The sequence below is a fragment of the Brachycentrus maculatus genome, unplaced genomic scaffold (genome assembly GCF_059751285.1).
Source record: "Brachycentrus maculatus isolate JH-2025_06_01 unplaced genomic scaffold, ASM5975128v1 h1tg001837l, whole genome shotgun sequence".
Classification (NCBI taxonomy): Eukaryota; Metazoa; Arthropoda; class Insecta; order Trichoptera; family Brachycentridae; genus Brachycentrus; species Brachycentrus maculatus.
The window spans coordinates 18,107-44,267 of record NW_028282418.1 but is presented as its reverse complement, the minus strand read 5'-3'; the positions used below and the strand labels follow the sequence as shown (position 1 = coordinate 44,267).

General features: G+C 29.2%; 1 protein-coding gene and 1 non-coding gene across 2 annotated transcripts; both read right to left on the bottom strand.

The window, feature by feature from the left end:
• Nucleotides 1-354: 354 nt before the first annotated feature.
• LOC148298586 (superoxide dismutase [Cu-Zn]-like) lies at nucleotides 355-25,483 on the bottom strand. The gene is given in 5 exon segments (XM_088276771.1): nucleotides 355-718; nucleotides 1,909-2,007; nucleotides 2,010-2,123; nucleotides 6,072-6,131; nucleotides 25,288-25,483. Coding segments are annotated over 4 exon segments (522 nt in total). The 5' UTR covers nucleotides 6,129-6,131; nucleotides 25,288-25,483; the 3' UTR covers nucleotides 355-466.
• TRNAG-GCC (transfer RNA glycine (anticodon GCC)) lies at nucleotides 21,940-22,010 on the bottom strand. Its single transcript has one exon. It is a non-coding gene; the product is annotated as a tRNA-Gly (tRNA).
• Nucleotides 25,484-26,161: the final 678 nt, after the last annotated feature.

The following is a 26,161-nucleotide window of genomic DNA, read 5'->3' as shown; positions in this document are numbered from 1 at the left end:
AAGTTCGAAAAGTGGACCTTAAGAGGATGCCATATATTGAGGCAACACTAAAAGTATCATAAAAATTGTAAAAGAAAAACACTTGTTTTTACCACATGTGTTAAAAATGACTACTTTTGGAAGCTATGCTTCCATTTTCATTTATAAATATAAACTATTATTTTTTAAATAATATTTGTTTATATTTACACTAGTACCACTTCCGAAACTAGTCCTTTTAATAAAATAAACTAAAATGGTAAAAAACAAGTACTTTTCTTTTACGATTTCATCATGTCTTACCACAAAGTGAATCCCGAAACAATAAATAAAAGTATCATTGGTTATTTATTACATAACAAAAAAATTAGAGAATTTCAGTGTACAGTTTAAATTTATTACAAAAAAATTGTTCTTAAAAGTACTTTACACTTTTTAATTTGGGTTTTTACAAAAATTAAAAAATTAAACAAAATACAAGTTCTGATTACAGGATGCCGATGACTCCGCAGGCGGCTCTTCCTCCTGCGTTTCCGGTGGTCTTGGAGTCGGGATGGTTGGTCCTGCCGAGATCGTCCTGGCCGGAATGGACGACCAGAGCCCTCCCGATGATGTTGGTTTCTCCAGAGAGGGAGATCAGATGGTCCTGGAAGTCTATGTTGGCGTAGCTGCCATCAGACTCGATGTTTCCGAGATCTCCCACGTGGCGGACCTCGTCCTGTGGTGCTCCGTGCGTCTTCTGATGGAGTCATAAATAAAAAATGATTAACAACATTTTGAGTGTGCCCGAATACTTTTTCACGTATCTGGATTATCTTCAATTATCGGAGTAATTTTTCATATTATTTCTTGATATCTCAACATAGATAAGAATATAAAAGTATAGTAAGTATAACAAATATAAGAGTTTCTGCTCAATAAAAAAGCTTCTTCATCGCACCAATAGATGTCTTTTGTGAAAATTCTATTCATTCTTCTACAATATTTCGAAATCGAAACATATATACATATATATATATATATATATATATATATATATATATATATATATATATATATATATATATATATATATATATATATATATATATATATATATATATATATATATATATATATATATATATATATATATATATATATATATATATATATATATATATATATATATATATATATATATATATATATATATATATATATATATATATATATATATATATATATATATATATATATATATATATATATATATATATAGAAATTCCAAGAAATTGGTACACGGGTAGAACTGGTGAATGCGACAAGTGTGCAAAGTTATCACGTAAACCACTCTATGATGGCCGTGAGCCTCGTAAATGTCCAGACTTCCATATTCTTCTTCATCTTTGTTGAGATGTTAAAAAATAATACAAAAAAGAATTGTCTAAATGTATACAAATAGAGAATATAATTATCAAGGGATGATTATCAAGAATTAGCTAAATCTAATTAAATATTATTATTTCTTGAAATCTATTGTGACACGTATTTCGATGCATTCCGTATCATTTTCCAACACCGTATTTGAAACCATGCGGTGTTTGAAAATGATGCGGCTTTTTTTTTAATAGTGGTATTTACCAAGTTCAACTTTAATTTAAAATAAATAGCTATTATTACGATATGTTCTTGTAGTCATATTCAAATAAGCAATTAAAAAGATTTTTTAGAACATAATAAAACAAGCGATTAAAAATAAATATTTGATGCTGAGAATAATAAATATTGGACGATGATATTGAGAACATATTTTGTATATCAATAGCATCGATGACTTTGTGGTATGGTAATAAAAGTGGTATTACACAAAGTTAACAATGGATGATAATTTTTAAAAAAAAATTAGGAGAGTGTTTTTTTATATTTTTATATTGAGAAGAGTCTAACCATGTATGGATTGAAATGAGGTCCAGCCGAGCCGCATCCTCCGGTGATATCTCCCTTGTCATGGACGTGGAAGCCGAAGAGGCCGCGCCGAAGAGGCCGCGGGGCAGTCCGACGATGACCCCCTGGATCCGAACCGGTCCTCCTTGCTGTTGCTGGGTGAAGGTAATGTTCCCGTTCACGGTCTGGCCGACCAGCTTCACAATGCCTCTCTTCTCCTGAGAGGGAACATTTCTTTGATAGTTTGGTCTCTGGTAGAAGTCTTGCTGGGGCTGATAGAAACGGGACTGAGGCACGACCGACGGGCCGAATGTCTGCTCGAATTGGTAGAATTGTGTGGGCGGCTGGTAGGCCCGCTGGTATTGGGGGCCCGGCGCGGGAGAGTTATACTGATACGCTTCCGGGGTCGCGGGCCAACGCTGCCATTGTTGGTGCTACGCCGAGAAAATCGGTACATTATCCGCCATATGAGAACTGTTTCAATGACCACCGATTTGCTTACGCATTCTTCTATCAAGCTGGTGCAGAGGATGAAATGTTTTCTACAGGAGCAACCACCGAAAACCTCACTGAATTATCTAAAGAGCCTGTTGACTAGCTAACTAACTATCACGCCGCTGTCCCACAGGGGTAGGCATTGAGAATAGAACGCCACACCACTCTGTCTTTGCAAACTTTATTTGCCTCTTCTACATCCATGCAACTCTCATACATACCCACCGATAATTCCGACCTATATCCTTTATCCCATATCCTGACCTTACCGCTTTCAACTATTTTTTTATACTTGATTATGCCAAGTTTTCTTCAGTCTTCTTTTGCTCGTTCCGACTACATTCGCGTCATATATTTGTGTTCCGTTCTTTAACACCCATTCATTTCACATATCTTAATCATCTCTTTTCTTCATATTATCGATAATGCTTATCTCAGCCTTGCATTTTTACCTTATTTCACGATTTTAACATCTATCATACGGGTACATTTTGCAGCATATCCTCCTGAGAGATCTCATTTCGACTGCATTCAGTCTACATTCATCTGTCTTTTACCACTTTCATACATTAGGTTTGGTTCTACCAGTTTACTTATGTGTACTACCATTTTAGCCTTCGCTGTTTGGGTTTTATTTGCTAAAACTGATTTCAGTGCACCATTCACTCTCCCTAATATCTTCCCCATTTACTAATATTATATTGAATTTTACACCCAGGACTACATTTATCTCTTTGAAAAACCATAACTTAAGATTTCAAAATTCATCAGAAATCACTTTTTTGCACACATTATACACTTTTGTTACCAGCGCCTGCAGGTCTTCTCTGCTTTTGGAAAGAATCATAGCATCGTTGGCAAACAAAAGGTACCAGACAGTAGAATTGTTTATTTCAGCTTAAATGTTAAAACTTTTTAGTTCGCATTTAATTATCGATGTGTAAATTTAAAAGCCATGGTGACATTACACATCCCTATTTAACACCTTGAGAGATACTAAACCAATGTGAAAATGAACCACTTGCCCTAATGTACGCAGTGCTATCTTCGTACAAGGTTGCAATGCCTTGGATAGTTTACTGTTTACTCTGCACTCAGATAATATTTGCTGTGGATATTTTTAGTATTTTACTGTAAAAAATAAAATCATCATTTTTAAACGCATCTATACATCTAACTATCAGATACATCCGTTATAAATTGGTTGTTTTAGAGTTGTTTTTTGAGGTACTCACATAAGTTAATGATCTTAATAGGTTTAGCATTAAAAAATGCACTTGTGCACGATCTACCTGTCCAACATGCTTTATCGTGAGGCATTGGAATATTATTTAGATCACAACAGATTAATTGTAAAAAAAAGTTTAATGATCTTCTCGCCTAGAAGGTACTCTAATTTGACTTTCAAGGCAATTCTCACGCGAAAACGTATCATTATATGGAGGTACTTCTGCCTAATAGAAGGTCACTGATCTTGTTCTCTCTACTTTTAAAATCACATTTTACTTATTCCAAACTACTACTTTATTTTATTATCTCCTTAGTAATTATTAATTACACCGTAATTATATGTGTAGGCTATTTACAGATACATATAACACGATTGTTATTTTTTTTAAATGTATATTTTTTCATCTTTTCTAGTTAAAATATCGCCTGTGATTGCACAGCACCATGACCAAAAAAGTGATCAGTATTTTTTCCTGTTGTTTTATTTACCTTATGTAAATATTACCTATGACATAATTCTTAAGTAATCACACATACGTTAATTGACACACAAATAGTAACAATCACTTCTTTGTACTGCACTCTAAGTTGTTTTAAAACATCAAAGCAATTTGTATTGATGTTTTTAGAGTCATGTTAGCAAATGAAAAATAAAATTAACTTTTCCAAATAATACAATATACTTATTAAACTGTCGTAAGTATAGGTAATACATATTTCCTGGCTAGATTGTTTCTCTATACTATCTGGTTAAAATTGGTAAGGCATCGGCCCTGATTTGATTTTGTTCCTCCGTACATGATACAATCCAATCGGTCAATTCATAGGTTATGTCTTACAAAGTTTTTTTTTTTTTAATTTACAGAGTCGACAATACGGGTGTTTTTTTACAATATTCTATCTAACAAAACCGTTTTTAAGATTTATTAATTTTAATAATCAGTACAGAGTAAAAACATGCAGTGAATATCCGTTTTGAGTTATTATTTGGCCCCTTTTCCCTAGAAGCCTTATGGCCAATGACTCATAAAATGACTTTAATTGAAATGAAATTTATAAGTTAACGTTATAAAAAGGCTTCTTATTTCGTAAACAATTTCAGAAACAATTCCGTTAGAAATTTTATAAATGTGAAAAACTGATTTTTTTTCTATTTTATAATGTTTTTGTTTAAAATTACTAATTTCAATGATGATTTATAAGATTATATTATTCAAATAACATTATTTTCAAATCATTTACACTGGATTCACTGCATTCACATTCCATTCACTGCAAAAATCAAGTATTGCGCGTACATTTCTTAAACACTAATTACTCTTTTGTTTTAATACAATAACTAATTGGTGGTTGCTCTGTAAAAAAAGTGAACAGCAATTATAATTTATTCCATGCAAACCTCGGAACATTGTTGCATTAGTTACATGACAATAAAATTCTAGGGCATTAAAGCGACATATAACGCAGGCAAGATTTGCAATATTCGTGAAGAACATTCTCGAGGCATTCTGACGCATTCCAAAAATGTTAGCATTGGCAGGCGGGTCTAACAATTTTTGATTTACAAACCAAAAAAAGTGTATCGTATAAATATTAAAAATAATTTTGTTTTTAGAGAAAGCTATGACAAAATATTATCACAATATGAAATAATTGTATCACATAAAAACGTATTTTTTATGTGAAATGATTATAGTATACTGTGGGTATCTTCATTTTAAGAACACATGTTCAGTGTTTGATATTTTTAATTTTTTGGTTTGTGAAATCAAAAATAGTTTAGCGAATCATCGTTTGAAGAAATAATTAAGGGTTGGTGGGTGCAAAGTGGCGGCGGAAGGTGCGAGGTAATAATAATAAAAAAATCCCTGCGTTTTTTGGGAAAACTACTTTGGTTTCCTTTTTACGTGTAAAAATTTATATTCAAAGAACTCTTTTTGGGGAAAAAAATACAAATATTGTGTGCGTAAACAGTGTAAAAAATAATCAAAAGGACTGAAGATTATCTATCGTTTCTATACAGCCTTTAAATCATACAAAGAAATGTAATGTAATTTTTCTGAATTGCAACGCTGCTTTGAGAATTGATTTTGTATCGATTAAAATTAACCTTCATTTAATCGAATTTCATTTTCTCCGATAAAATATTTAGAAGTATTTTTGAATAGATACAGCATAATAATTCAGAAAAATTTTAATTCACAAAATTAAAGTTTTTTCATTCATAATGGAACGCATGCAAAATCAATTATTATTTGGTACAATTCAATGGAATTCAAATAAAATCTTTTTATACTTGGGCAACTGAAAAATGGAAATCATGAAATATTTCATTCTGTGTTATGTTCTATTCTAGTTTAGTAAAAAAGCATCTACCCTAGATGGTATATTAAGTATTTTAGTAGTATTTTTTATACTGGTTAGTTTTTTATAGTACTTACGTATTGCGCATTGGCAAGTATACAACCGCCAAGGACGAATAATAGGAATCGTAACATTTTCTGAAACAAAGTAAGATAAACATTAAAATTTTGCTTAATAATTTCTTGCATGTTTATTTTTAGCGACTTTTCGCATTAAAAATAATCAGTCTCTAAATTGCATTTTATATCGGTAAGCATGCCAATTGGAAATAGATATTAAGTCAAATAATATCAAAATGATGTATTTGACGTAACCTTACATAACCCAACCTAAAATGCGTAGTTTTAGTTTTATTGTAAATGATCTGAAAGGTAAGGTTATCACTACAAGTCATCTTATAAATACAGTTTTAAATATTTCACTGCTAAATACTTCACCACGAATCAAACACAATGTTTCAAGTAGTCTGATAAATATTAAAAATTCGATAAAAATCAGAAAACATTTCATGAAATGAATTGGAAAATTTAAGACCATATGAACTCAAATATTTTTAAATTTGTAAATACTTCTTTTCATTTCTAAAATATTTGGCACTTAAATAATCATTGGGTACATAAAACGGGTTTAATTTCATTTCACGTAAATTCAAGAAACTAATGCTAAAATTTACTTTTTTTGTTTGTGTTTTTATTTGGACTTCTTTCATATGCTAAAGGGTTTTAAAACGATATTTTTAGGGGTAGTCAAAATGACCATTTCATCAAATATGTATGTAAGGAAGTAATAAGGGAAGCTTCATACTTCATTGAACAATAATTTACCCCACTTTGACACGTGTTCTAGATTTGGCTATAAACTACGACACTTGATCGATTGTCCAACCTATTTCGAAAAAATATAGGTTAACAGGGTATACATGTAAAAGTCATATACACAATTTATACCTACAAATTATTATGTATTAAGCTCCATGAGCTTAATTGCTCTTTTTATTATGCATACAGGCCAAGGCAATGACAATGATATCGAAGAGACAGTCATTAGATTATTTTATTTGTTCAATATGCAATATATTTTTTAATTATCAAGAAGTACCAACTATCGATTTCTAATTATTACATTTGGTATGTTTTTTTAAATTTAAAGAATAAAATAAATAATACATATATAAAATCATTGGTGTACTAGCCATAATTATGTATTACAAATATTTAGGTTATTTTCACGATTTTTTTGATCGAAGTACAAAATAAAACATGGAAACATTAACATGAATTAAAACACTTACCTAGGTACTTTATTCAGATTAATTTAATAAAAATAAATAGGATCAAATATTCGATATAAAATGGACACGATAGATGGTATAATGATTGAATTTCTTTTCTTATTTTTTTTAACTACACGTTTTGTCTTTCTTCTTTGATTTCACAAAACACGAATAATATAATTTTGCATCTTCCAGTATCATTTAGAAAAAAAATAATTGAAAATATGCATTCATTAAAAAAGCAATACCTACTAAATATCTTATTATATACTTTTTTATTTCAAACTCTCATCCGCATCCGGTGATGCATAGGGCACTGCATCATATAAACGCAGTGTTATCTTGATCGTTAACGTATGAAGGAAAAGTAAGCAGCCCTCCGCTTTAGGTACCAGTCCAGGGTAATATTGAATAAATATCAGAGTGAAAAAAATATCTTTCATTTAACTGACTCCTCCCTGGGAATCAAACCCGGGACCTCCAGTATGGTAGCCGAGCGTGCTAACCATTACACTATGGAGGCGGACAAATACTTATGTTCGGTAATTAAAATATAATGGGTGTGTTTTTTTTAAAATATTTAAGTCGTCATTAAAAAACGAACCTCGACAGTTGACAAATCAGAACGAGCTACTGCGCCTCCGATTAATCAATAAAGAACGAGTTATCTATGTATGTACCAAAATACGTGCTTTACGTTTTGCTTTTATTAGGTCAATTTAAATAACAAGTTCAGAGATAACATAATAAAGTTTGTGATTGCGTAACCAACTTTGACATAAGATGTATTTATAAAACATTATTCTTAAAGCACAAAATTCAATGACGTTTTATTTTACATACCTTGCCTTTAAATTTCATCTAGTTCATCTTTTACTCCCGGTTTACAATAAAAATTAATTTAGGCCCCTCGGCATAGCATTGCAACCACAGTCCATATATTTTTCATGTTCTCCTAATCTTTAGTAAAATTGAAACTAAATTGGTTATGTGAATTTTAATTTTGAAATCCAATCAAAAATTATTTATCCTGAAGATATGCTTAACCGCACATGAGTTCTATCACAGCCGTATGTTTCCACAAGCATTCGAGCACAATATAAAATTCAAACGGAACAGATACTTTTGTCTTAAAATAAGATGTCTAAATAATGGTAGGTACCATCTACAGCAGTTATTATATATTTTAAAAAAAACTCTTACTACACCCTACTACGAGAGTGGTATCGTCCATATGCTGATTTACTTTCTAATTTATTTATTTTTTGTATACCACTGGTAGGTAGTCAATTTTACGACAGTTTGATGTGCTAATCCTTATGATTCAGTTGAGACATTTTTAATGCTGTAACGTTAGCTTTTTAATGATTTTAGTAACAGTATCCATAATTCGTCTAAAATCAATCAATTTCATGAACACATTATTTGTTGAGGTTGGATTCAATATTTTTTCGTTTATCAGGCCAATTATTAATTCGTTTTTTACTCACTTCTCGAACTTGTAAGAATAAAGTATTTATTGCGTTGCGAATCATCTGGAAGCAATTTTTGATGATTTTGTTAATTTGATAAAGAATCTAAATCAGTGGCCTTTGTAGCTGTGCAATGTGGACAAATGTGGACTTTGACAGAACTGCTGTATTTATTTTTAATAACGATTATATTTATTTAAACCTCTAAGGGTGCTTGTGAACTACAGGAATTTTACCGTCGGACAGTCCGGTTAGCATGATAAAACGGATGATTGGCTTGGACAGGCTAGTACTTTTAGCCGTCTTTCTTCGGATCGGTGCGCGTAAATTCGATCACGCTAAACTGTCGTGGTCGCTTTTATTTAAAAAAAAAACCGGACTCTCGGACGGTAAAATTGCGTGTAGTGCACAAAAGCTCTAAGGTGGTTTGTACTTCAGGACATGTTGTATTAGTGATAAGTGCTGTAAATGACTCCCACATTTCCTTCTCAAAAATATTTTTGTTTCTGTTGAGATATCTTCTAGAAATTTCTCTCAATATTTTTGCAAGATAAACTTATATAAAGTTTTTATAAACAACTTTGTACATACATATGATATGACAGTATTGACACATTCATGTAATCATTACATATACATAACCAGAATGAAGGAATACGACTACACCATTACATAATATTCGCAAACGTGATACTTTTTATCAATACGAAACGTTCAGTAGTTAATCGTGTTTTGCAAAACTCTTTGAAAATTGGGACAGAGAAGCACCATGCTTACTTTTAACCTTTTGATAAGTTATGTTGCTAAAATTAAATGATAACTATTTTAAAATAAACTTTAGAGAGTGAACTAACATTAAAAATGTTTTTAATGAATGAGATAAACACACAGCCTAAGTGTAATTGTTGAAATGTGAGTCATTTTAAATAATTACCGAATGGTCTTCTTTGAACATATTTACAAATATAATACTGGTGAAAGTAATAATATTTTTACTCTTACTTTCGTTCTATCACCATTTTTTTACTTAATTATGATTAAAATACTACAAATATATAAAAGTATTATTAACAGGAAAATCCTTTTAATATTTCCAGAACATTATATCTTAATAGCAACAAAAAAAAAGATTTTTGGAAACATACCATAAATAAAAGCGTACATTAATTGTTATGTTTGATATTATTTAAATATATTAAACTGTCGACCTAAAAGTTGCGTTAATTATTCAAAATTAATCAGTAGTACATAAAAACCTGAAAATATTTATTTTATTGCGTTTAAAATTAAAAGTTAAATATGTTCATATTCGCAAATCGTATAATTACAATAAATTTTATGGAAATTAGAATAATAGTATAAAAGTAATAAAAAATTCAATATTTGTAAAAAAAAAAAACTACCATTTAGCTGCAAAATAATAAAAAAGGTACCTTCTTTGATTTTTTCAAAAGACGCCCTTTAAAATGAATAAAAATATAACAAAAAATAAAATAATTAGTGACTAATATTATTTAAAGCTACAATCCTGTACACAGATATTTTACCTCTATGTATTAAAAGTTATTTATACTATTATTAAATAAATTATTTAAAAATAAAATAAAAATAAAATAGAGGTAGAATATCTGTGAACAGAGTTGGAGTAGCTATTTGGGAATTTCCTAATGAAGCGTATGTAAAAACCAGTTTGCGTTCGAGAATACTCTACTTATTTAATTGGTTTTATGTAATTAATTGATGTTTACTTTTCAAATATTAATGATAACATAAAATTACCGTTACAATGTTCATTATCAATTATTGTTATAATAACGATTTACTACGAGTACCTAAATAAACTTTTTAATTATACAACTCATCAATTTATCGTAATATGAACCTTATTTCTCTTTGCGTTATTATATTTTTTCAGAAATAAAATTTTAGATAAAAATTAAATCAGAGATAAAAAAAACCTTGAAATAAGTGTTTTTAAGAAGTATTAAATGATTTTTTTTAAATTAAAAAAGTTATATTGAATGTTGGACTACATATTATTGTATATTAAAAGAACTTACTAGCCAACGCTCACATGTACATATTTACATTCATGAATACAAAGTAAAATATATCAAGAAAAAAATACTTTGACACGCGTATCTTGTGTTTTTTTTACACAACTTGATAATTTCTTCTCAAGGCAAAACAGTTGTCATAAAAATAAATAATATTATTTGAAAAATAAATTTAGTTGAAACGTAAACGCGGTTCGACTATTTTAAAAATAATTTATATTTACAATTTAATAAATGAATATGTAACTGTCTACTACATTCGACATTGTGTTTGATAAAATATTATTAAACAAGTTAATTTCAAAAAGTATTTTGTTTAAATAAAGCGTTTCCTTACCCTTGTTTCACAGAATCTCAAAACTGACTGACGCGTCCAAGATGAATCCCGACAATATAAACAGTCGACCTCATGTAGTGCCGGCCGCTCGAACAAGTCAAGTCGCTCTTAGTCCAAGAAATGATAATCTACCGAGCTCATTCCTCAAAAGCTTCCAGTAGCGAAATCAGATCAGGTGTACAGCCATAGAAATAATTGTCATTTTCTAGTTGATGGATAACCGCTGTAACAGTTGGCTTGTCGGAGTATAGTTCAGCACAGGCGATACGCAAACCTGATTCTAGGCATCGGTAATCGTACCGGGTACTTGCATAACGTTCATGCGGTTTTCACACTCTTCGAATTAATGGTGTCTTCGAAGCAATACTAAGAATTACTACGCCTTGACTTTTTTTCAACGGTAGACCTATTTTACCTACAAAGGATTTAATCGCTCGTTTCCTGTAAATTTCGTCAACCATAACCATTTTTCTTGTTTACAACAATTGTCTCGAAAAACATTCAAAATTTAAAATTGTGGTTCCGAGGTATATTACTCATATCATACATACTGTAATACGTCGTAGATTAATTGTAATGTATGATTATATTTAAATATATTGAACTGTCGAACTAAAAGTAGGGTTTATTATTTAAGCCTAAATCAATCAAAAGGACGCATGAAACATTAAAATATTACTTTGTAAATAAATATCTAGGAACACATATTTTCAAATCAAATAAAAAATATGATAATTCAAATCAACAATACTTATGTATGAAAAATATTTTCAAACATGTATGAACAAATATTTTAAAACAAATATTCTATCAACATTAAAGGTAATAATGTTATAATTGAAAATCGTTTGTTTACATATGTTCAATTTTTTTAATTTGCAATTTAAATAAAAGAAAAAATCAAACAGACAAAACAAAAATCAAATTTATGAGCAGCTAATTTGTGAAAATATAATGATCCAAAAACAGCAATGTACTACGTATTATCCTCACGTAAAGGTTCTGTGGTGGATTTTAAAACAAAACAGGTAACTTTCTACTGTATGCACACAAAATTCTAATTTATTTTATTCTTTGTGCATGTGATGCAAAAAAGAGCGTGTCATATCCTTCAATATTTTTGAAATCAATAAGAGGCAAGCAATAAATAAAATACTTATTTCACAACATTTTCAGATGTCGCTCACTCCTTTCAAGAACGTCATAAATCAAAAAACTTGATTTTTCAAGAGAACGTTTTTAAACTTTAAAAATATAATACAATGTATTAAAAATAAATATCAAGCCACTTATTGAACTTTTCACTGTGCAACAGATCTTTTTATGTAAAACCTGAAGGTTTTTTCTCCATTTGAAAAATATTTAGTACATTTAAAAAAATAATTAAACAATACCTTTTCTTCAAAATGCAAAAACAACACTTTATGCCCTAACGCGGGTAAATATTGAGTTAAAAATATGCCGCTTTTGCTGGGAAATAGTACATTTTTTGGGCATTCCGAAAATATGCACACTGAAAATTGACGATTTTTGATTTATGATGTTCTTGAAAGGAGTGAACGATGTGTCCAAATCCTTGTTTACAAATCTGGGTTTCTTCACATAGGAGTTATTTTTACATTTTGACATTTAAACATAGATGAAGGAAAACATGGATGTCTGGGTATTTACAGGGCTTATGACACAAATAAAGCGTCATCAGATTTATGATATACGAGTATGTAGAATTTCCAAAATTAGTGTAGTTAGGGAGTAGTGTGGTTGTCAATCATGGGTAGAATGGTGAATGTTACATGTGTGTATGTAACCTACATTTACCTGTTGAAAAATAAACATCCCGCTGTTAACAGGATAAAATTATTTAACTATTTAGTATTGAAAAAAAAACATTAGTATTTTCAATATTATCCATTAGGAAGAATTATGTTACAGAAAGTAACTACAGAAAACAATAATTTTAATTTTAATGACTTTGACACAGATAATGTTTGAGCTATATTTTTAAAAGGTTATGTCAGTTTTACGGTGAACATAAAATATCAACAACGTCGTATGTAAATTTTCCTTAAATAATAAATATATTTTACGTAAGTGAATGATAAACAATACACTATTGGACATTTGACTGTATTTTTATCTGAACTAATTGTTGTTTCTTGATAACTACACGTAATGACCTGTTACATAAGTAATAAGTCGCGCTTGTGTTACATATTTATTCGTGTGTATAAATAATACTTACTTATATAGAAAAAACAAACAATTACCGAATATTGTATTACTAATGAACAGAGAAATCACAAAGTTAGTTTTGTAATATTGATTATACTAAAGATAGCATTTGAATCTCAGCGTTAGCAACTATGCTCCATACAACAGTACAATAAAAAATATTAATATATTTTTGCTACAAAATGCAAAGGTAGCGTTAAGAACAATAAAATAATTATGTAACTATTGTTTATTTAAACTTGGTAAATACCAGTATTTTTTAAAATCTATTGTGATACGTGCTTCGACACATTCCGCATCATCAAAAGTATAAATTTTAGAGTTTTGTCCTTGGGACATTGAAAGATGAAGAGGGGGTTGGAGCTGTTTCTTATTTATATTGATTATTTTAAGAAAAAGTGGTATTTACCAAGTAAACTTCAAGTAAAAATGGAAAGATATAACCACTAAGTGACTGCCGAACCAGTTAATGAAAAAATAAATATCTTTGATTGTTTTAAATAATCAAAGCCTCAATTGGGATGCCATTCAAAAAAATATATATAATTCAACATTCTGTATAAAAAAGATAACTAAAGTTCGAATCTATGCATTGTGTTAAATTTTTTTTAAAGAATACAGTATAAAATTGTGTTTAAATATAATTCTAATATTAATCCATATTGATAGCAAAGAAATCTACTCCGTAACCATAGTAAATGAATCGACCAATTATAATAAATTGTATTAACTAAACTAGAACATCTTGAGTTAGTAAAAGAGTTTGCCTCTCAAAACAACATGAATACTCGCAAACCGGTTTTAACTATTTATTATAAAAACCGCGGGACGTTTTTCTTGACCTTCAGAATATTGCAATAACAGTCCATGGCCTTATAGCTAGAATTAACCCTACACTGCATTACTTTATGTAAGCGAAGATTCAAGACAAAGTAGTGTTCCAAAATTTGCGATTATTTAAACGACTATAAAGGGAGATAAAACATATTTAGATAAAAAAAAATATTATTCGTGGAATTTTAGGAAATTATAAAAGTAGAGAAGACCTGCAGGAGCTAGTGTCTAAGGTGCATGTTTGATTATCGATAAAATTAAGCAAGGTGTGTTGAGATGGTTTGGGCATGTGAATCGAATCAGTGAATAAAGAATTGTAAAATAAATTGTAGTTTTCGTGAGGCGAATGTGGTTGTTAATAGAAGCATAGGAAGACCGACGAAAACTTGGCATGATTTATTAATTTCAGATACTAGGGTGTGGTCAGGTCAGGATTTGGAATAATTGGCGAGTATGTATGAGGAGATGCATGAATGTGCAAGAGGCGAAGATTGTTTACAAAGACAGATTGGTGTGGCGTTCTCCCTGCTTATCCCTCCGGGGAAGCGGCGTGGTGGTTATTTAATTAGTAAGATTTACGGCCCGCAATAAATACACTTAAAATAAGAGTCAAATTAAAAATAAGTTTTCACTACTTTAATAAAATGAAGATAATTGCCAAATCTATCATATATAAGATCAGCAAAATAATATGTGTAAGTATAAGTATAGTAATAAAATATATTCGATATGTAAGTTACCGATTTAACTACGTAGTGTAGATAACTTTAATTTAATATTTTATTTTTAATGACTTAATCATTTTGAAACATGTCGTGGAACTGGAACTGTCAGGAAATCGAATCGAAAAAAAATTACTGAATAGAATCAAAGGGAATGAATGAACACAACGAAGAAAACGTTAACTTCATTTTGAAATCCCATCTCTGGTACTCGATATGGTTACATATCGCTCACTCCTTTCAAGAACGTCATAAATCAAAAAACGTGATATTTCAGGAGAACGTTTTTAGAGTTTAAAAATATAACACAATGCATTAAAAATAAATATCAAGCCACTTATGTAACTTTTTACTGTGCTACAAATCTTTTTAGGTACAATCTGAAGGTTTTTTTCTCCATTTGAAAAATATTAAGTATATTTAAAAAAATAATTAAACAATACCTTTTATTCAAACTTTCTCCCCTGTAGTGGGTAAATATTAAGTTAAAAATATGCCTCTTTTGCTGGGATATAGTACATTTTCTGGGCATTCCGAAAACATGCACAACTGAAAAATGACGATTTTTGATTTATGACGTTCTTGAAATGAGTGAGCGATATGAACTACGAAGTGTAGATTAGCTTAGGCACCTTTATTTTTGAACTTTTATCGGTGATGCTTTTGGGATTTTTAAACCGGATTAATCGAAGTCAATGTTGCCGAAAAATTAAATATTTCTTTTTTACTAAAAAACTTTTTTACTTTCAAAGTAGTTTCAACGTCACCTTCCGTATAGAATTCCTAACCAAGTATGTTGATAAATGCAGTGAAGGGTTAAATCTTTTGAAACAAAACAACTTATCGGGAAGTCTATGAATCTAAATCAGAGCAACATTATGTGGCTTTTAACCTTTAAATAATTGAGGTGTGCCGACGACGAGTAACACATTTAAGGTAGGTTCGGTTAAACTTGAATATTCTCGTTGGTGATCACATTTACAACTTACATATGTGCAATTTTTTTTATTGTCACGTGACGTGTAGAAGGTATGCGTTACAACCACAATAAGTACCAACCCAAAAATATACACCATAAAAAACATTTATGTTTTATTCAAGATTTAGAATGACATATAAAAAATATTGCATTTATGTAAGTAAATATCATACATATACATAATACATATCTCTCACTCCTTTCAAGAACGTCATAAATCAAAAATCGTCAATTTTGAGTTGCGCATGTTTTCGGAATGTGCAGAAAATGTACTTTATCCCAGCAAAAGAGGCATATTTTTAACTTAATATTTACCCGCTACAGGACAGAAAATGTTGTTTTTGCATTTTGAAGAAAACGAATTGTTTAATTATTTTTTTAAATAGAGTAAATATTTTTCAAATGGAGAAAAAACCTTCAGGTTTTACCTAAAAAGATCTGTTGCACAGTAAAAAGTTCAATAAGTGGCTTGATATTTATTTTTAATACATTGTGTTATATTTTTAAACGTTAGAAACTTTTTTCTGAAAAATCAAGTTTTTTGATTTATGACGTTCTTGAAAGGAGTGAGCGATATATCAAATACGAAATATTCTAGTGTCAACATTTACGCAATCAGCTGAATACTAAGAAATATAAATATAATACTATCCTCCCTTGTAGTCACTAAAGCGCAGTAAGAGCAACTAAAAGGTGTTTAGGAGAGCCATTCAAATACAGTAAACTCCCCTATAATGTTGATATAGGTACCGCGTTATCAAATGGAGCATTGTAGGGGGTTAATATTTTCAATCTGTATTTTAATTTTAAATGTTTCTTTTCAGTCTTTTCCGCTGGTTATAATCTAAAAAAAAAATTAAATATTAACCCCTTATTACATTCCTTCTGACAATGCGGTACCTATCTCAACGTTATAGGGGGTTTACTGTATCTCTGTGAGGATAATAAAATTGTTTATACTAAATTTTCATAATGTCATAATGCAAAATATGGAAATTTCTATACGAGTATACTCGTAGTTGTTGTTTTATTTTATAAAATCATATCAATGTTATCGTTAGATACTTCTTCAGGGGTCTAATTCTTTCTTCTAATACTTTAGGAGTCTGTCCCCGAATACCTATATCAAGCTTTTACTGCGGTTTAGTGGATGTACCTACAGTAGTGTTTATTATTTTAAAAAGTTAAAATAAATTATAAACCTTTGTTTGCATATAAATTTCTCACACATAACCAGTTTATTTATGTTGACTTTGAATATCACACCACTTTTATTCGCGGGGAATTTTTATTTTACATTATGTATTTTCAAAGAAGATTGTAAAAAAAACACACAAATGCTTTGCATATTTATATATATATATATATATATATATATATATATATATATATATATATATATACATATATATATATATATATATATATATATATATATATATATATATATATTTATATATATATATATTTATATATATATATATATATATATGTATATATATATATATATATATATATATATATATATATATATATATATATATATATATATATATATATATATATATATATATATATATATATATATATATATATATATGTGTGTGTGTGTGAATGTGCAGCAGAACGTTGTATAATAAATGTTCAAATGGTTATATAAGTAAAGAAGGCAAGGCTGAGATAAGGACTATCGAAAAAATTAAGAAAGGTGTGTTGAGATGGTTTGAGCATGTGAATGGAATGAGTGAAGAAAGTATAGTAAAATAAATATATGAGGTGAATGTAGGTGATAATACAAGCACGGGAAGACCCAGGAAAACTTGGCATGATCAAGTATTTCAAATACAGGTCAAATGTCAGGCCAGAAGTCGGAATTATCGGCGTGTATGTATGAGCAGAATTATCACAAGATACCAACCAAAGGACCGAGATAAAATTAACAGTAGTTAAAAAATAACACACTCTGTGAATATCATTACATTCACGTATTGAAAACCAAATATTAAAAAATATATACGATCTGTTTATTGTAAAATATTTCATTTTGTGGTAAAATCTATCCATTTATACTAACTATTGTGACACGTGTTTCGATGCATTCCGTATCATGTTTAAACACCGTATTTACCATATTACCGTATTTACCATATTTATAGTGTTTGAAAATGGTGAGGTATGATTTGAAACACGTGTCACAATAGATTTTAGGAAAAAGTGGTATTTTCTAAGTAAAACTTAAATTGAAAATGAAAAATAATTCATTTATTACTGGTACACATCAGTAAGGAGTATCGCATTCGATTATCAGAATCAAACATTATTTATTGGTTGTTCCTATGCATTATCCAAAATCAACAATGAACCTTTACAAATATATTCTGTATATAGTCTATTTTAAAATCATTAATCAAAAATCGATCAATTCGTATAGTTGCGAATTCTCCGTTTTTACGCAACCGAGTCCAAGTCGTGAGAATAATATTGTTGACCTAATTACGAAGATAAAATCTTTTTCTTTAGAAGACAAAACAGTGCGGCCTCCAAATGGATGGCTTCTTTGTTATGGCTTAAAAATAATAGTAAATAACAATTTTGGCTAATTATTCCTACAGCTGAATTGAATGATATTTCCAACAGTTAATAAAACTCGTAAATAAGGAACTGTTTATTTTCTTATATTATAAATATAAGTACGTCGAATTGAAGGAGTTAGGAGTCACGGTTTTCGTTTGACTTGCATAATAAAACAAAATAATGATTATATTCAGTATACTTTCTAAGTGATTACCATATAAGTGATTTAATCATTCTAATATTTATTAAATATCACCCTGGACTGGTACCTGAAGTGAAGGGCTGATCACCTTTCCTTCAAGTGTTAACGATCAAGAAAATGTCTCATGCACCACCGGGTGCGGATAAGGGTTTGAATTTATACCTGCTAATGAAGAATACTCGTAAATTTGTTATTTAAGTTCTCTGGGTATCAGACAAGAAATACATAATGTATTTTCATATCCTTTCCCAATTATTGCTTCCATATTTCTTTAATTTTTATTTTTTAACATCAATTGAGACTAAGTACTGACTCATCTTTCGACAGAAAACATCATGTCGTTATTACATTTACACTTTTAATTACATATATATTGTAATTGTAATACATTTTTTTTTATCTAAAAAGCAAATTTATTGCATTGAGTGTAGAACATCAAATCGAAAGAAAATTGCAAACTATTTTTCTTTTGTGTTTTTTTTTAAGCTTTTATTCAAGCAAGACCGTTATAATTACCACTAACGTTCCAGTCACGTTTTCGTTGTTCTTATGAGTCTGATCTTCATAGCTAAATAATGAGATGGGCAATATTTACTCTGACTGCAGCTCCTTTTTGCATTATGGACGTTAGACTGATCATATTATGCATTTACATTCGACCACGAATCTGACATTAAAAATAAAAGATACGTTAGTCCAGTTATGATTCACGTGATATTTAGGTGCGTTTTGAAATACCTGATTGGTGTTATAATTTATAAACAAGTTTTAAATTAGATAAGAATAAGAACATGCATGTAGAATGCACAATTACTGTACATTCTATGGCTTTCTTATAGCACACGTTGATAAGAATATATTGAGTTTTGTTAGAAGACAAAGATAATCAAAATTAAGAAATTTTGCATGAAATCTCTTATTTCGAAACATTTTTTTAAGACAAAATTCAAAATGACAGCACACCTAAGAGGGGTTGAGACTACGAAAATTTATCATTGACTAATTGTTTGCAGTAATCAATTAATCTTTGCAAAATTAGCGATTTTAAATTAGATTTTATTTTTTATAAGAGATCAAGGGATCTTGCATCCCTTATGTCACTGCGATCATATTAAGTCTATTGTGACCTCCCTACGTGCTTTAGATCACTCTCAAATCCTACGTGAAACATGTAACTCACATTAGACAGCGACTGGAATAAAGTAAGTGGCCGAATATTAATCCTAGAGCAAAAAGGGCGTCAATTTATTGAATAATCAATTCTAGTTCTATTAATATAGATTAACTAATTTAGTCATTTTAACAAATAATAACAAAAAATGGAATAAACCGCGTTGAATATTCCGTGCATTCCAGAAAAAAAATCGTTTTTTTTTACTGTTAATTTTATAGAAATTCCTGACTATTTTAAAATTTGAAAAATCCGTTTTTATCGTAGAAAAATAATTACTTTTGTTGTTTTGTTCAGCATTCAACACGACAAACGCAATTCATTTTTTAAAAAAGTTTTGATATTAATATTGCATTACACTTGATTTATCACAACAAAACAGAATTATTTTAAAATAGATTATATCATTTTTTCATAATTTGGGCAATTTGAAATTAAGTTTTAAGGTAATCCGAAATTTTATGAAATCAACACTTAAGGTTTTTATAAAAACATTTTATTGGAACACGTGTCAACGGTGTTTATTTTATTTTTATCCTTCTTTTAAAATAAAATTGATATCTTATTAATTACTTATATTATTTTAATGTAACGACAAGCATTTGTATTTTTTTCCGACTTGTCACAGTAAAGAACTGTGATTTTTCGAAAGAATCAAACAGTTTTTTAACACCTTGTTTAATTATTTAAAAAAAAAAAATTGTAGTATAACATTTTATGTAATACTTCGTGGTCAAAAACTAAGCTGTATTTATAAGATATCCAATATATAATATAAATAAATCATAATATGATGCGAAAATTGAATGCTTCAAATATATTGATTATGAATGACATTTAGGGTCATAAATTATATTTTATACAAAACTATACTAACTTTACTTTCGATTTATTCATTTCTTTAAATAAGTTTTCATGACTTCGTTAAGTTTTGCTGAACACTTAATGCATAAATATTTACATATATATGATGCAAATACCATTAAGAATCAAAATCGCATACCCTAAATAAAACATGAAAAAAGTATAACATCATTTTAATTTTTTACAACTCCGATCCATCGATTTCTAATACTTTTAAAGCTAATAATAAATCTTAGAAAAAAGCTATGTTAATGAATGCGCTCCAAACAAAAGATAATCCTAACTACACCTTTAAAAGTAAATGTATCGTCCTTGAAAAAATACAAATTTAATAGACATATATCCGTATTCACAAATCACATTAATATTTGACGAAAACACCATACGAAAAATGTATAAAGCCTTCCACATCCACTGTATTCTACCCTTATTCAGTTATTCCAAACATCTTAGCTTTAGCGTGATACGTATTATTTATGTTTTCCATTACGTTAAAAAATAATCGTTCATCGCTTTTATGAAATAGTTTCAATTCAGAATAATTCTTAATAAGAGAGTTTAAATTCAATTTTGTAATCTGTACTTATAGAAGCATAATTATAATTATTATTCTTCGTGTCTGATTAAACTTCTTCACGCGTGATCAGTTGGTATATTAACCATATACGAGTATTATACATATACATAGACTATCAACCTTACATCAACCTTACACGGATTAATCTAGATCAGTATAATAACTTAACACACATAAATTAATATAATGTATGGCATTGTTGCACAACCAAAACTACATATTTGCACATAATAAAGCTTCAAGTCAGGACATTTTATTTCTGTTTTATGTGCTAGACTCCATAAAAACAAAAAACGCGTAATGCGAAAACAGAAAATGATATCATCTTAAAACATTGCATGCTTTTATTATGTAGGTAGTCTTCTAAAGAAATTAAAATAAAACTTATAAAATTATATAGGTATGCGCAATAAACATGTGTTAATAATATCTACACTGCAATTTATTGTAAAAATAGGTATAAAAATATATTTATCAGTAAGTATATTATGTTCAAAACATCAATATTTGACTAACGATCAACTTGAATTAAAAAAAACTTTTAATATAAATCAAAACATCTAAACTTTTTTTTTTAACACTGCTTATAAAGTTCATTTTTTTGTTAACCGTGCCGATCTGACAAATTCAAGAAAAAAATATCAAAAAAATTGCATCGGCCGGGAATCGAACCCGGGCCGCCCGCGTGGCAGGCGAGCATTCTACCACTGAACCACCGATGCTTGCAGAGAACAGCTGAAAATCGCAATCAGTTAGGTTATTTTTGCGTGTATTTTAATACTTAACTAAAAGAGAATGTCGGACTAATACGTAAATATTCGTAGCTAAGATGCTGCCCGGTTAGTAAAATATTACAATTTAAAGCGTTACAATTTTCACAACCAAGTAGAATATCAGAATATCATCAAACATGAATTTCATCTATCAGTATTTAAAATTAAAGTCACCATTTAACTTTGACAGGAATACGACGCACTTTCAATAACGTCGCCATAACACGTGAAAGATGATCTTCGATACCTAAAAAATTTCAATTTTCACATAGAAGTATCATTCTGTTTTCCAAATTTTTTAATTTTTAATTTTTAATGGCATGTGTAAAAAAGTTACAAGCAAACCTATAACTTATAAAAAGGTAGGGGAAATTATATATGATCACCCTGGCTAAACTATAGAACTCGTGAGTATGTCGCTTAAGTATGTATGGTTAAATATTTTAAACATGTCCGTTTTTAGACGATTCACGAACAACTTTAACAACATTGTTCGTGAATCGCCACTGCTTGTAACACTGCTTGTTGTGGGTCAAAAGAAGGCGCTCTGAAGTCGAAAATTAACAAATTACAACCCACAAACAAAGCAACTATTTTTTTCACTATTAGTGATTTTTTCACTCTTATATTTATTCAATATTACCTTGGACTGGTACCGGAAGCGGAGGGCTGATCACTTTTCCTTCATGTGCTAACGATCAATATAACACTGCGTTTATATGATGCAGTGCCCTATGCACCATTGGGGTGCGGATAATGGTTTGAATGAATTTCACTTTAATATTTATACAATATTAACCTGGACTGCTACTTGAAGCGGAAGGATAATCACCTTTTCTTCGTGTATTTAACGATCAAGATAACACTGCTTATATACGATGCAGTGTTCTATGCACAATTGTGATGATAGGGGTTAGAAGAAGAAAACGATTTGTAGAAAACAACGTGATTTATGTGTTTATATTAATTATACCCATTCAACTCATTAATAAATTTTATAAATATTAAAATGCCTTAAAGGTGTCTTAATCAAACACAATAGCAGTTAATAGTCGGCTATAGATGTCAGTATACGTAAAAAATACTAAAGGCCCAGTATTCGTTACGTCGAAACTTAATTTTCTCTAAATCTAGGTAACGTTTTACGTAGGTAATTGATTTTTTCTCAAAACACCGTTTTTGGACTGAAAAATTTTTTTTTGCGGAAAAATAATATGGTTTTGAAAATAAAAGAGCCATTGAAAGGTAAAGGAGTTCAAAAAACTAGTAAAAGTATTTTTCTATATATATTCTAAAAAATAAAATATATTTAATATGCATTCTTTAAAAAAAATAGGGTGTGAATAGTCATGTAACCTCTCCGGTGGTCTCCGGTGGAATTAATTATGTGTTTGCGAATATACCCTTAAGTTTAAAAAGTTATCGACAATTTTTACAATTTACATGCATTTCTACGACATCACATGACATTTGTGCGATAGTTATATTATTTATGCATTTGTTTTTTTATTAAGGATAATGCATGGTTAATCCATTATTATGTTATTTAAAAAAACATGAGAAATAAAGTAAACATAAATCAATTAACACTTTTAGCGTTCGATTGTATCATTTTCTTTTTAAAATGTCTATAACCTTTTACTTGAGTAAAGACTTACATGAAATAACATAAATTTTAACACTTATCATAAACATAAATAAATTTTAATATGGTGAATTCAACAAATTTATCAGTAAATGTGTCGACTTTCAGGCATGGTTTTCAGTTTTCAGTGACTAAGATACGTTACTGAAATTATTGGCATCTAGCGTCATTTTCCCAAAGCTTTGACACTAGTATTTGACTTGTAATATAATATATTTTATCTTTGTTGTTGACAAATGGGTTATGAATACAAAGAAGTTATCCAGAAAAATACAACAACTAATATTATTCACATGTTGGAATGAGAATAAAATAGTTTTAAATGTTACCAAAAGATGTCAGTCAACATTTTAAAGGAATTTAAAAGAGTTTATTTACTTGTATGTGTTTGCATCTTATGGTAGATTTTTGTGGAAAAAAAAAACGGAATTAGCTATAATTTTTTTATTAAAATGCCCTTGTTTTTTCTGTATTCGAAAATAGATATTGATTGCATTTTGATTTATGTATCTGATACCTATTGGTACCTATGTAGCACCTTACTAAGTATCTAACTTAGTGCTAATATAAATGGTAGAGGTTGTAAAGATCCAGTGGTTTTATACACTTAGATTATATAATATCGAATAAGACACACTTCACTAATTCATGGATTCGCTGATAAATAATGGAGAGATAATAAAATTTCGCCATCAATATTTGTATGACATTTATATCATAAATATTTCACTTCTAATATAGTCAGCAAGAAATTTAGCTTTTATATTATTAGTTTTATCGTGAAATCTTCTTGCTTAATCCATTAATCAGATTAGTGAATCAGTATACTTATGTAATTCTTCAGTAAATAAGCAAACGCGTCGGAATAAGTGGACGAGATTTACTTATAAGAAATTAGAACCGGTCACTCAATCAATGTAAATGAACGGGTCATTAAGATTTGGTTGATTACGAACGACTCACGTCTTCTATATAGACCTTATTTTTTTATTGTTATTACGTTAGTCTCCATTTGCATTTACCCACATATACCTGTATACATATGTGAATCATGTTTGTGGCATTGATCTACTTTGTTACACGTGAACTTGATCCATAGCGTTGTAAAACACCATGAAACTAATAAATTAAATAACGAGATGAAAATGAAAATTTGCATTTAATGAATTTTACGAAATTCCAACACTACCATACATGTATGTCAACGCCATCGTTAACAAAATTAACTACCTACTGGTAGGTACTCCCTAAATTGATGATTAAGTCTTAAAATTGACCTTACCCGGCAATTATTAATAGTTTTCAATGTCAAACCGTAATTTATAAATTAAAATATAAAAATGTACAATAGTGTTTATTTTGAAAAATATTATATCATCTATATAAATAATTTATAATCAATGCTCTATCAATTTCCATGTAAAAGCTTGTTAAATCGATACATAAGTAAAATGAGGCCAAAACATCCTTTTGAAAGGTTAAACAATAGTTTTGTTTACAAAATACAAGTCATGCACCGACAATAGAAAAAAAGCCGACTTGTGAACATTTTCAGGGCATTAAAAGTAGGTACAAACTTACCAATTAATTATTATTCTGCAAAGCGTCCAATTAATTTTCACAACACTATTATAAAACAACGTATGATTAGTTACTTTATGAGTAAATAAGGAAAAAATAGTAATAATTATACAACTTTACTGATAGATTTTATTGTTTTATAGCGCAACTATCGCGACCGCTTACGTCAACTCTCCACTCATAGATGGCGCTCACTGACTTGACAAGAAAGTTGGACAACTAATCAACAGGTGACTTCGAATAGAACGAACTAAGTGAATGGGAAAATTAGAACCATATTCAAAACGTTTCGACGTTTTACACGATGTAAATTCTTACTACGCACCTGAAGTGCCCCTTTAGAAAAATATTACCGTTGTTTTTTTAGTTTTTACGTTCGCCGTTAGGGTCGCATACCGAAACGCCCCGAAGGTATTTGGTATGCATTGCGACGCATTGAAATTTTAATTGTTACGATGATGATAAGTCAGTAAAGAAAAAAAACATATGGAAAACATTCATTTATTTTTCATACATGGTTTTAAAATACTAATTTCTTACACATATAGGTTATAGTTATTAATGTACTTTTTATATATATATATATATTTATGAATACATAAACACTACAGGCATATTTTGTTAAATATGTATTTTATTATATACAATTACATAATTGCATCTTTTTGAAATGTTTAATTATCTTGAAATAGTTTGTTTTTCAAATATTTCATTAAAATTACAATGCGTTTTAATTTGTATGATGTGTGTAAATTTTAACATTTAAATTTTCATTTAAAATCGACAAAAACAAGTAATTTATATATCGGCTTATTGTTAAATAATATAATTATAATATATCGACACTTGATAAAAACTAAAAAACTTGACGAGT